At 43.4% G+C, this 12170-nt stretch overlaps 1 protein-coding gene across 5 annotated transcripts in view; it reads left to right on the top strand.

Annotated features, from left to right (window-relative positions):
• clasrp (CLK4-associating serine/arginine rich protein) overlaps positions 1 to 12170 on the top strand; it is a 116021-nt gene that overhangs the window by 49637 nt on the left and 54214 nt on the right. For all 5 annotated transcript variants that reach the window (XR_009514878.1, XR_009514877.1, XR_009514879.1 and 2 more), the window contains 3 exons: positions 608 to 681; positions 2857 to 2898; positions 4501 to 4719. Coding sequence is in view for 2 of the 5 variants with exons in the window: in XM_059985179.1 (XP_059841162.1) it covers positions 608 to 681; positions 2857 to 2898; positions 4501 to 4719 (335 nt within the window). In the remaining 3 variants the exon portion in view is untranslated. The remainder of the gene's footprint in view (positions 1 to 607; positions 682 to 2856; positions 2899 to 4500; positions 4720 to 12170) is intronic.

The raw sequence follows: 12170 nt of genomic DNA, 5'->3' as shown, positions 1-12170 counted from the left end.
ATACCAAGGTGTGATGTAGCCAGTCAATACACTCTCCACTACACAGCAAAGTTCTTGATGTCATGCTGAATCTCCCCTGTTGTTGTATACAGTATATAACCTGAAATTTGTGCTCTTCACCGACATCCAAGAAACAAAGAAACCCCATCGAATGAATGATAGAAACACCGAAGCCCAGTGGCACCCGTCCCCCTACTTCACGTAAGCAGCAGTAAGAGCATTGACCTCCCTCCCCCCATCCGTGCCAGCAGAAGCACTGACCGCACCCCCACCATGCAAGCAACAGCAGAAACACCCCATAGAGACCTTGATCCAGAGACCTTCAAAGCTACAGTCACACCCAGCACAGGCTTTTTTCTCCCAGCTCTCAGTTTCATAGAGGAGTACAGCTCAGAAACAGACTCTTTGGCCCAGATAGTCCATGCCGAAAACCATTTAAACTGTCTAGTCACATCTATCTGCACCGGGACCAGAGCCCTCCATATGCCTAATATCCACGTACCTATCCAAACCTCTCTTGGATGTTGAAATTGACAATGTGCATCACCATGGCTGCCAGTATCAGGCTCGGAACAGGTTTAATTACTTTGCTTTGTGTTCTTTGCAGGGACGAAGGTCTCGTCGCCAGCGGAGAGAATTCAGAGAGAAGCGCTTGAAGGGGAGAAAAATCAGCCCACCCAGGTACACCTGTTCCAACTCAGCCCTTTGCCATCTATGCTTTTAAAACACTTTCTTAATCTTGACCACTCTTTGTCAGGGTGATGCTGTACTGTTGAATTTCTTCACTGTTAAAATTCCTACTTTGCTCTTCTATTCTGAAAACTACTGTTGCCCTGGGCATTCCCTGCTACTTCCTTCTGCTGGAATTATAATTTGAGCCGAGTTTCACACAGTTCAGACACTGAGAGTGTTGCATTTAGTAACATCTATTTAGTAACATCTATAAAAGTACAGCGTCTGTCAGCAGGTTAAGTCACTGTGTGTCATCCCAACATAGGTCTTGACTCTAACTCTGTAGACACAATGTCAGTTTAAGGAAACTCCTTTAATTTCTTCGACACCTACTGTGAGGAGCTCTATGTCACAGATGCAGTCAAGTGCTTTTGTGCTCCATGGAATATGACAGCCTAACTTGTGCATCTCAATTTGCTGTATGCAACTGCTTGTGAATAGCCTGGTGGTCGTGGCTGATGCTGTGTTGGGACCTTTCACTTTCAACTGAGAGGGGAGTTGTGGGCCTCAGTTTCACGTCTCTGATTATAAAACCATAAGACATAGGAGCAGGATTGGGCCATTCAGCCCACCAAGTCTGCTCCACCATTCAATCATGGATGACTTATTTTCCCTCTCAAATCCATCTTCCTGCTTTCTTCCCATAAGCTTTGACATCCGTACTACTGAACTTATCAACCTCTCCCTTAAATATACCCAATGACTTGACTTCAAATTACTTTTGTGCCAATGAATTCAGTGGATTCACCACCCTCTGGGTAAAGGAACTCCTCCTCACATGTTCTGATGGGACGTTCCTGTATTCTTAGGCTGTGTGCTCTGGTCCTAGATTCTCCCATTAATTGAAAAATCCTCTCCATATCCACTCTATCAAATATTGAAAGGTCAAGATAGATTTAAATGAGATCACCTCTCATTCTAAGCTCTAGTGGGTACAGGCCTAGAGCCATCATCACTCCTCATAAGAAACCTTTCACTCCTGAGATAATTCTTCTGAGCTTCCTTAGAACCCTCTCCAATGCCAGCACATCCTTTCTTAGATAAGGGGCCCAAAACTGTTCACAATACTCCACACATGGTCTGAATCATCAGTGTTACATCATGCACATCAGCCTATTCAAGTCTCTGATCTACATCTTGAACCCTAATTCTGCTCCTATACCCTATGATCTTAAATCTCATCACTAGCTCTCCCACCATTAAGTATATTTACAAGGAGTGCTGCCACAAGAAAGCAGCATCCATCATCAAGGTCCCATCATCCAGGCCATGCTGTCTTTTCGCTACTACCATCGTGCAGGAGGTACAGGAGCCTCAGGTCTCACACCACCAGTTTCAGGAACAGTTATTACCCCTTAACCATCAGACTTCTGAACTAGTGTGGATAATTTCACTCACCTCAACAGTGAATTGATTCCATAACCTACAGACTGTCTCACTTTCAAGGACTCCACAACTCATGTTCTCATTATTACTTAATTACTTTTTATTTTTTGCTGATTGGTTGTTATTTGTCTTTGTTATTTGTGGTTTTCATAAATTCTAATTTATTTCTTTATTTTTCTGTAAGTGCCTGCAAGAAAATGAATTTCTAAGTATTATCTAGTATTGTTTGATTGTTATATGTCTTATTGTATGATGTGGCCAGTCTTGGTCTTTTCATGACCATGGTTAGTCTTGGCAATTTTTTCTACAGAAGTGGTTTGCCATTCCCTTCTTCTGGGCAGTGTCTTTACAAGGCGGGTGACCCCAGCCATGATCAGTACTCTTCAGAGACTGTCTGCCTGGTGTCAGTGGTCACATAACTAGGACTTGTGATATGCACCGGCTGCTCATACGACCATCCACCACCTGCTCCCGTGGGTTCACGTGACTGATCAGGGGGGCTAAGCAGGTTTTCCACCTTGCCCAAGGGTGACCTGCAGGTTAGCGGAGGGAAGATGTGCCTTACGCCACTTTTGGTAGAGATCATCTCCCTGGTACATAGTACAGTTTTGATATTAAATTTACTTTTGAATTTTGAACAGTGGCAGGGTCTGACAGCTAAAGGAAGACTGGGTGTGGGGTAGAGGCCATCAATGTGTTTCAGAGTCAGTATTTAATATGCTGTCTTTTCTGTTTCAGTTACGCTAGGAGAGACAGCCCAACTTATGACCCATATAAAAGGTAATTACATTACACGGTTTGACGTGCGGATCAGAACACTGTGAAACTGTTCCATGTGGTGCTTCTCATTATAACAATTTAAAATGGATATTGTGTAGAAATGGGCTGGGTATTTTGGTGGCAAGAGGAGAATGAAAATGAAGAGTTGTTAGTGTCAGTTTTTAAGTCATAGATCAAGGAACAGGCCCTTCGGCCCGTCCAGTCCCTGTGAAACTATTATTTTGCCTCGTCCTGATCTGTGCCTGAACCATAGCCTTCCATGCTCTCCCCATCCATGCACTTATCCAAACTTCGATGTTTAATGTTGAAGTTGAACCTGCAAGCACTACTTTTGCTGGCAGCTTGTTCCACACTTGCGCCACCCTCTTGAGTGAATAAGTCCCCCCCCCCATGTTCCCCTTAACATTTCACCTTTCACCCTTAACCCAAGACCTTTAGTTGTAGTCCTACCCAACCTCAGTGGAAAAAAAAACTCTTTGTAGTTACCCTATAATTTTATATACCTCTAGCAAGTCTCTCTCAATCTTCTACGTTCTAAGAAATGTTCCAAATATCTACAGGTGATAGGTGACATACACAAAATGGTAGAAGAACTCAACAGATCAGGAAGCGTCTATAGAAATGAATAAACAATCAATGTTTTGGGCTGAGATCCTTAAAAGCAATGTTGGGGGAAATGAAATGGGATTAGTGTGGATGGGTGCTTGATGGTTAGAATGGACCTGACGGGCCAAACTGCCTGCTTCCATATGATGTCGCTTGACACCTCTCTTGTTTGATCAGGAATGCACTGTTCTGTGCTATAGTACAATTTCACAGTAACTACATGCCTCTCAATATTACTCAGACTTCATGATGAAGAACAGGTGATTTTTAATGTTCTAACCGACTCTTAGGATTAACCTAACCCTTCCCTCCCAAATAGCCCTCCATTTTTCTGTCATCCATGTGCCTGACTAAGAGTCTCTTAAATGTCTCCACTACAGGGATTCCTAATCTTTTTTATGCCATGAAGCCTTACCTTGGACTGAGGGGTCTGTAAACCTGTATATGCCTCTACCACCAGTGCATTCCGTGCACCGATTGCTCTCTGTGTAAAAGAAAACTTACCTCTCAAGCAACACACACAAAATGCTGCAGGAACTCAGCAGGTCAGGCAGCATCTGTGGAAATAAATAGGTAGTCAATTTTTCAGGTTACCTGGGACCTGAAGAAGGGTCTTGGCTAAAACATCAAATGTCTATTCACTTCCATAAATGCTGCCTGACCTGCTGAATTCCTCCAGAATATTGTATGTGTTGCTCTGGATTTCCAACAACTGCAGATTTCCTGATGTTTACGATTTACCTTTCTCTACCCCCTATACTTTCCTCCAATCACTTTAACATAATGCCCTCTCATATTAGCCTAGGAAAAAGTCCCTAGCTGCCCACTCGATTCTCCTGAGTGTTGGGAAATTGAGTTAACTCGTCGAATTAAATCAGTCTGCTGTTATACTTAATCTCCCAGTTGTGGATCTATCCACAGTGCTTGAGTGATCATAGTCCGATGTAATGATTTGTCCTGTGACATTAAGTACAGTAACATTTGCTGATGTTGTAGGTCACAGTCTGAGTCCAGCTCAGGGACGAGATCACGGTCGCGATCGAACTCGCCTACCCATGAGGAGAAGATCACCTACATCACAAGCTTTGGCGGCAGTGAGGACGAGGGCGGATCGATGGCGCAGACTGGGGTGACCTCTGCCAAGGCCCCAGTAGGCAGGCATCGGAACTCCAACACGCAGCAGGGCTCTGGCACAGGTCATGCCAGCTCCTCCCGGTCGGTAATTTTCAAAATCTTTCCTTTTCCATTCCCAAAGCCACTGATTTTGCTGCTAGAGGGAAAGGTCAGGACTTCCAAAGAGTGAAACTTTTGCAGCCAATCATCTCGTAATGTTCAGGCAGATTGGGAGAATTGGCAAAGATGTGGCAGTTGGAATGCAGTGTGGTCATGCCCTTTGGTAGAAGGAATAAAGCTGTAGACTGTTTTCTAAGCAAGGAGTGAATTCAATAATCGGAGGTGCAAAGGGACTTGAGAGTCCTAGTGCAGGATTCCCTAAAGGTCAACTTGCAGGTTGCATCAGTGGTAAGGAAAGCAAATGCACTGTGGGCATTCATTTCAAGAGCACTAGAATATAAAAGCAAGGATTTGATGCTGAGGCTTTATAGGCATTGGTTTTTAGGCCCCTTCATCTAAGAAAAGATGCGCTGGCATCAACAGAGGTCCAGAGGAGGCTCATGAGAATGATCTCGGAAATGAAATAGTTAACATCCAAAGAGAATTAGATGCATTTGATGCACTCAATGGAGATTAGAAGGATGAGGGGCGATCTCATTGAAACCTTTCGAACATTGAAGGGGGTAGATAGAGTGGATGTGGAGAGAATGTTTCCTACTGTGGGGGAGCCTCAGACCAGTGGTTACAGTCTCAGAATACAAGGGTGTTCCTTTTGAACAGAGATGAAGAATTTTTGTTGCCAGAGGGTGATGAATATGTTGAATTTATTGCCACAGACAGCTGTGGAGGCAAAGTCATGGGGTATATTTGAAGTGGAGGTTGATACATTCTTGATTAGTTAGGGTGTTAATGGTTACAGGTAAAAGGAAGAAGAATGGGGTTGAGAGGGAAAATAAATCAGCCACGATTGAATAGCAAAACAGACTCGATGAGCTGAATGTCCTAATTCTACACCTATGTTTTATGATGCATAACCTTGCCCTGAGAAATGGCAACCTCTTGAGCGGTGTAGATTGTTTGCACTAACGAGCTGAGAAGAATAGGGCAATTGATACCAAACATGGCTTTTTAAAGCATCATCATCAAGGTCAAGAGTTCAGTATAAACGAAGTTAGCTCAGTGACACAGCTAGAAGTAGCCTCACATTTCAGCAATCCTGAACACTGATGCTGTCTGTGTGACCACATGAGGTTCCCATGGGAGCTCCAGTTTCCTCCCACGTCCCAGGGCTGTGTAGGTTGCTAGATTTAATTGGTCGCTGTATATTGCTGCTAATATCGGAGTGAATAGTTGAATCTTTGGGGAATTAAGAGAAAGCAAAATGGGATCTGTGCAAATTAGTACTCACAGGATGGTGCAGTGGCTGAAGGGCTGGTTTTTATGCTGTGTAACTCTGTGAAGACTTGTAATGTCCAAGGGAGCTAGTGATGGTGTCTAGTTACTAGAACTTGGACCGTTGGTGTAGTAAGCCATGTGCCACTTGTGCTCCTTGTGCCCACATGTCCATATGACTTAGGAGCAGAAATAGGCCATTTGATCTGTTGTAATGTCACTGGAGAGACACTGAAGCTACAGAAGTATTCTATTCAACAAAAACACACAGCAGGCATCATATTGAGACACTCTTGGAGGAAGAAGCCTCCCCATCAAATAGCACATGACATTTTTATATGCTAAATATCAAAGCAAGACAATTCTATAGTTATAATGTATCTACAATGCTTCCTTTGAATTACACATAGTAGTCATATAGCTCCTTCTCTGCATCCACACTCCAGACACCCAAAATGTATGTTAATCAGCATTGTCTGGTTTGTAATCAACTTCAGACCACAGCTTCAGCAATGCTTGTTCAAGGCTGCATGTTAAATTTAATCCATGCTCATGTCTGAAGATTGGTTGTTGGTGAAGCTAGTATTTGCTATATACAGTAACCCCAGAATACGTCTTAACATGACGCATTGAATCTGTTCCACTGAGCAAGAATGACAATAGAACATTAGGATGAAATGTTTTTGCTCAGTCATGTTAACCACAGTGTGATTTGTTGCCTATTTGCAGTATTCCTCCTCTTGATGCTGTGGGACATGAAGCCTGAGTCCTAAATGGTCGTATACAGTATACAACCTGAAATTCTTATTTTTCGCAGATAACCTAAAACAGAAAAACCCCAATGAATGAATGACAGAAACGTTACAACCCCAAAGCTCCCTCTCCCCTTCCCATGCACAAGTAGCAGCATAAAGCATCAGCCCTCCCCCCCACTTGCTCCAGCAAAAGCACTGACCTCCTTTCCCCCTTGCAGGCAGTAGCAAAGCCCCCAAAGAGACCGTGACCAAGAAGCCATCAAGAAACTACTATCCATTCTAACACTTCTGCATGTCAGGCAGGCTGTCTTCTATAATCATAGAATGATACAGTGCGAAACAGGCCCCTCTGCCCACTGAGACTGCCTTGACCTTCAAGCACCTGTGCTTACACTGTCCACCACTAACCTATTTTATTTTGTCTTGGAGAAATGTGGTTTCAAATGTTATTGTCCAAGTCTGTGTTGTGCACCTATATGACCCAAAAGAGGTGTAAAATTTAAAATGAGCTGAAGTACAGGCATATAGAAAAGCGAATGGACTAATGGGTGGTGGGGTGGAGATATGTCTATCAAAGGAGATGTAAGGTGCTCCTTCACTCTGATAGTCTGCAGGTCACCCTTGGGCAAAGTGTAGCACCCATTTAATGACCTGATCAGGGTCACTTGAAGCCTTGGGAGCAGGTGGTGGATGGTCATGTTAGCAGCTGATGTATATCACAATTCCTGGTTATGTGACCACTGACACCAAGCAGACAATCTCTGAAGATAATGGCTAGGGTCACTCATCTTGTAAATACATTGCCCAGAAGAAGGCAGTGGCAAACCACTTCCATAAAATTTGCCAAGAAAAATCATGGTCATGAGACCAAGATTACCCACATTATAGGACATGGCATATGATGATGATGAATTAACTATACAGGGATTAAATCTGTACCTTCCATAATGTGTTAAACTAGTGTGGATCGTTCCACCTCTTTGCAGGGATTAGTAGGTCTGTTTGGCGTGTATATCAGAGTCACCACACATGCCTTCGCCAAAAGTGAAGCCAGTCTGCTGAAGAGCCCCAAGTCCATGGGGGTGAGTGGGGTTAAGTAGTCGAGCACACACTTTGACCTGTGCTACTGAGTATAGAGGCAGAGGTGGGCAGGTCTACTCAAGTACTAAGCCACGCAAGCAATGGCAATGAACAGGAAAAATAAGTGGCAGGGAGGGAGAGATGTCCTAATTATCAGTTGAAAGCCTGAAGTGCGCCCACGTCAGTGAAAGAGCTGGTGACTCAGCTCTGGATAACCATAGCCTGCTCCAGAGGGGATTATTTTTTTCATGACAGTAACGATAAACACTGTTGCCATCAGATTGAATTTCAAATCCCTTGTAATAAAGTTCAAAGTAAATTTTATTAATAAAGCACATATATATTAGCATGTAGAACCCTGAGATTCATTTTCTTATGGACATGCTTAATAAGGGCTATGGGTAACCCTAGGTAACTTCTAAAGTAAGTACGTGTTCGGCTGAATTGTGGGCTGAAGGGCCTGTATTGTGTTGTAGATTTTCTATGTTCTGTAAATCTATAGAATAATAATCATAACAGAGTCAATGAAAGACTGCCCAACTAGGGTATTCAACCAGTGCAGAAAACAACAAACTGCAAATACAAAAGTGAGAAACAATAATGATAATAAATAAATAAGTAATAACTATCAAGAACATGAGGTGAAGAGTCCTTGAAAGTGAGTCCATTGGTTGTGGGAACAGTTCAGTGATGGGACAAGTGAAGCTCGGTGAAGTTACCTGTTTTGGTTCAACACTCCGATGGTAATGACTGAACTTGGTGGTGTGAGTCCTAAAGTGTACCATTTTCCTGATGGCAGCAGCGAGGAGAGCGCATGACCTGGATGGTGGGGACCCTGATAATGGATGCTGCTTTCCTGCAACAATGTTTCAGGTGCTCAGAGGTGGGGAGGGTTTTACCCACGATGAACTGAGCAGTGTCAACCACTTTTTGCAGGATTTTCTGTGTAAGGGTATTGGTGTTTCCATACCAGGTTGTGATGCAGCCAGTTGATTTACTCTCCACTACGCATCTATAGAAGTTTGTCAAAGCTTTAGATGCCCGAATCTTTGTAAACTTCTAAGGAAATAGAGGTGCAGCTGTGTGTTCTTTATAATTGCACTTAAGTTCTGGGCCCAGGGAAGGTCCTCTGAAGTAATAATGCTGAGGAACTTGAAGATGCTAACCCTCTCCACGTCCAATCCTCCTATGAGGACTGGCTCATGGACCTCTGGTTTCCTTCTGAAGTCTGATCAGTTCCTGGAGGCATTGAGTGGCACCACTCAGCCATATGAGATGATATGGATTGTGAGGTCTCAGTAAACCTGGATTTACTATTCTAGTCTCTCTGCCCAGTGGATGTGATTGTTGGTAATCTGAGCGGGATTAGAGGCCAATGGGAAAGATGGTTTCCTACAATACAGTGCTATTTAACCTACAGTGTGACTTAAGCTTACAGTGTGTTATCATTAATTTGGGAGAGTGTGTCTTGAAGAAATATAGAAACATAGAAAAATTACAGCACAATACAGGCTCTTCGGCCCACAATGCTGTGCCGAACATGTACTTACTTTAGAAATTACCTTGGGTTACCCATAGCCCTCTATTTTTCTAAGCTCCATGTACCTATCCAGGAGTCTCTTAAAAGACCGTATTGTATCTGCCTCCACCACAGTCGCCAGCAGCCCATTCCATCACTCTCTGCGTAAAAAAACTTACCCCTGACATTTCCTCTGTACCTACTTACAAGCACCTTAAAACTCGTAATAACCATTTCAGCCCTGGGGAAAAGCCTCTGACTATCCACATGATCAATGCCTCTCATCATCTTATACACCTCTATCAGGTCACCTCTCATCCTCCGTCGCTCTGAGGCAATGGGACAATTTGTAGTTTAACTTATAAACCTAAGAGATTCTGCAGATGCTGGGAATCTTAATGCTGGAGGAACTCAGCAGGTCTATGGAGAGGAAAGGTTATGGGCCAAAGTGGGCAAAATCTAGAATAAGTGTTTGATGGCTCTGGGCCTATACTCACTGGAGTTGAGAAGAATGAGGAGTGGCCTCATTGAAACCTATCGAATGATGAAAGGCCCTGATAGAGTGGATGTGGTGAGGATGTTTCCTGTAGTGGGGAGTCTAAGACCAGAGGACACAGCCTCAGAATAGAGGAGTGTCCCTTTAGAACAGAGCTAGAAACAGAAACTGAGGGATTTCTTTAGCCAGAGAGTGGTAAATCTGTGGAAGTCCTACTATAGGTTGCTGAGGAAGCCAAGTCATTTGGTACATTCATAAGTTATCGTATGTTATGTGTTCTTCTGTGCTTTAGTCTCTGGTTTGGAGAATCGTTGTCTCGTTTCTATTTACATTATGTGGTTATATATGCTGTATACATGTACGTAGTTAAATGACAATAAACTTGACTTAAGACAGAGCTTGATTCTTGATTAGTCAGGGCATGAAGGGATATGGGGAGAAGGCAGGAGGGAAATGGACTAATTCTGCTCTTGTATCTTTGGTCTAGTAAGAAGGTAGAGAGAGGGGGTGAAGTACAAGCTTGGCAGGTGATAGCTGATGCCAGGCGAGTGGATGGGTGGGGAGGGAGAATGAAATAAGCTGGGAGGTGATCGGGGAAGAGCTAAAGGTTTGAAGAAGATGGATTCTGATAGGAAAGGACAGTGGACTATGGGAGAAAGGGAAGGAGGAGGGGCACCAGATGGAGGTGATGAGAAGAGAAGGTGTGAAAAGGTCCAGAATTGGGAATGGAAACAGAGAAGGGGTAGGGGAGAATTTACTAGAAATTAGAGAAATTGATATGCATGCCATCAGGTTGGAGGCTACCCTGACAGAATATGTAATGGTGCTCCTGCAACCTGCATTTGGCCTCATGGTGGCTGTAGAGGAGGCCATGAACAGATATTATAGAATGGGAATGGGCAGTCGAACTGAAATGAGTGACCACTGGGAAATCTTGCAGTGGACAGTTTTAATTAAACATATGCATTACGATTAAAATGGGGCAATTTGTGACTTTAGTAGGATTGTGTGCAAGAAGTTTTTCAAGAGCTCGGGTAATAAAGGAAGGAATAAGGAAGTTGAGCTTGTTGTCTTTGGAAGCAGAGTTTGAGATGATCCAACTGAGATTTTTAAGCTTGTAAATGAAAGTGGTATAATATTTAATGGACCAGTATAGCACAGGAACAGACATTTCAGCCCATAAAGATGTACCAAATTAATTAACCTAATGATCCCTAATTACACTAATCTCTTCTGTCTGCATGTGGTCAATAACACTCGATTCTCTATATATTCACGTGCTTATCTAAGAGCCTGGTGTTTCTGAATCACTGAGTGTGTGTCCTCAGGCTCCTGTACCTCCTCCCTGATGGCAGCAATGAGAAGAAGTCATATCCTGGGTGGTGGGGGTGCTTAATGATGGATGCCACCTTTTTGAGGCATCGCTACCTGAAGATATCCGGAGTCCTGGAGCTGACTAAATTGACATGTTTGTGCAGTTTATTTTGATCCCAAGCAGTAGACCCCCCTCCCCATACCAAAAGGTGCTGCAGCCAGTTAGAATGTTCTCCACGTTTTATCTGTAGAAATATGGGAGTGACTGATGATATACCAAATCTCCTCAACGTCACTGTTGTGCCTTCTTTGTAGCTGCATCAATATGTTGGGTCCAGGTTATGTCCTCAGAACTTGCAGGAACTTGAAATTGCTCACTCTTTCCACTTCTGATCCCTCTATGAGGACTGGTGTGTGATCCCTCGCTTTACCCTTTCTGGAGTCCACAATCAGTTCTTTGGTCTTACTGACATTTGAGTCCAATCAAACAGCTGATCTATCTCGCTCTGGTACGCTATGGAAGTCTAGCTTACCTGTAGAATCAAAGCATTGAAGATAGCACCTAGCAATATTGCCATAGGGAATAGGAAGATCTCACAAATAGTTTACAGATGTGGGTCAATACAAGGCCTACCGGGAAATGTACTGACATGTACTGAGGTCTCATGCAGCTGGATGGATTTGTTGTGCTCTAGAAAGCATCGGGTGGTATTCCAATTGTAAGGTCATGGGCCCAAAGCTGGATTGAGGGGTTTCAGAACAGAAGGTTAGAAGGTAATTTTCATTGCTGAGAGTGCAAATTTCAAACAGAGATGAGGAAGAATTTCTCTAGCCAGAAGATAGTGATCTGTGGAACACATTGTCACAGACAACTGTGGAGGCTAAATCATTGAGTATATTTAAGGCAGAGGTTGGTAGCTGTTGATTAGTCAGGGCATTAAAAGTTATGGAGAGAAGCAGGAGAGTGTGGTTTAGAAGGATGGTGTTGCTAGTTTTT

The sequence above is a fragment of the Hypanus sabinus genome, chromosome 11 (assembly GCF_030144855.1).
Source record: "Hypanus sabinus isolate sHypSab1 chromosome 11, sHypSab1.hap1, whole genome shotgun sequence".
NCBI lineage: Eukaryota > Metazoa > Chordata > Chondrichthyes > Myliobatiformes > Dasyatidae > Hypanus > Hypanus sabinus.
Note: the sequence above shows the minus strand (reverse complement) of the source record. Positions and strands in the feature narration are given on the sequence as shown.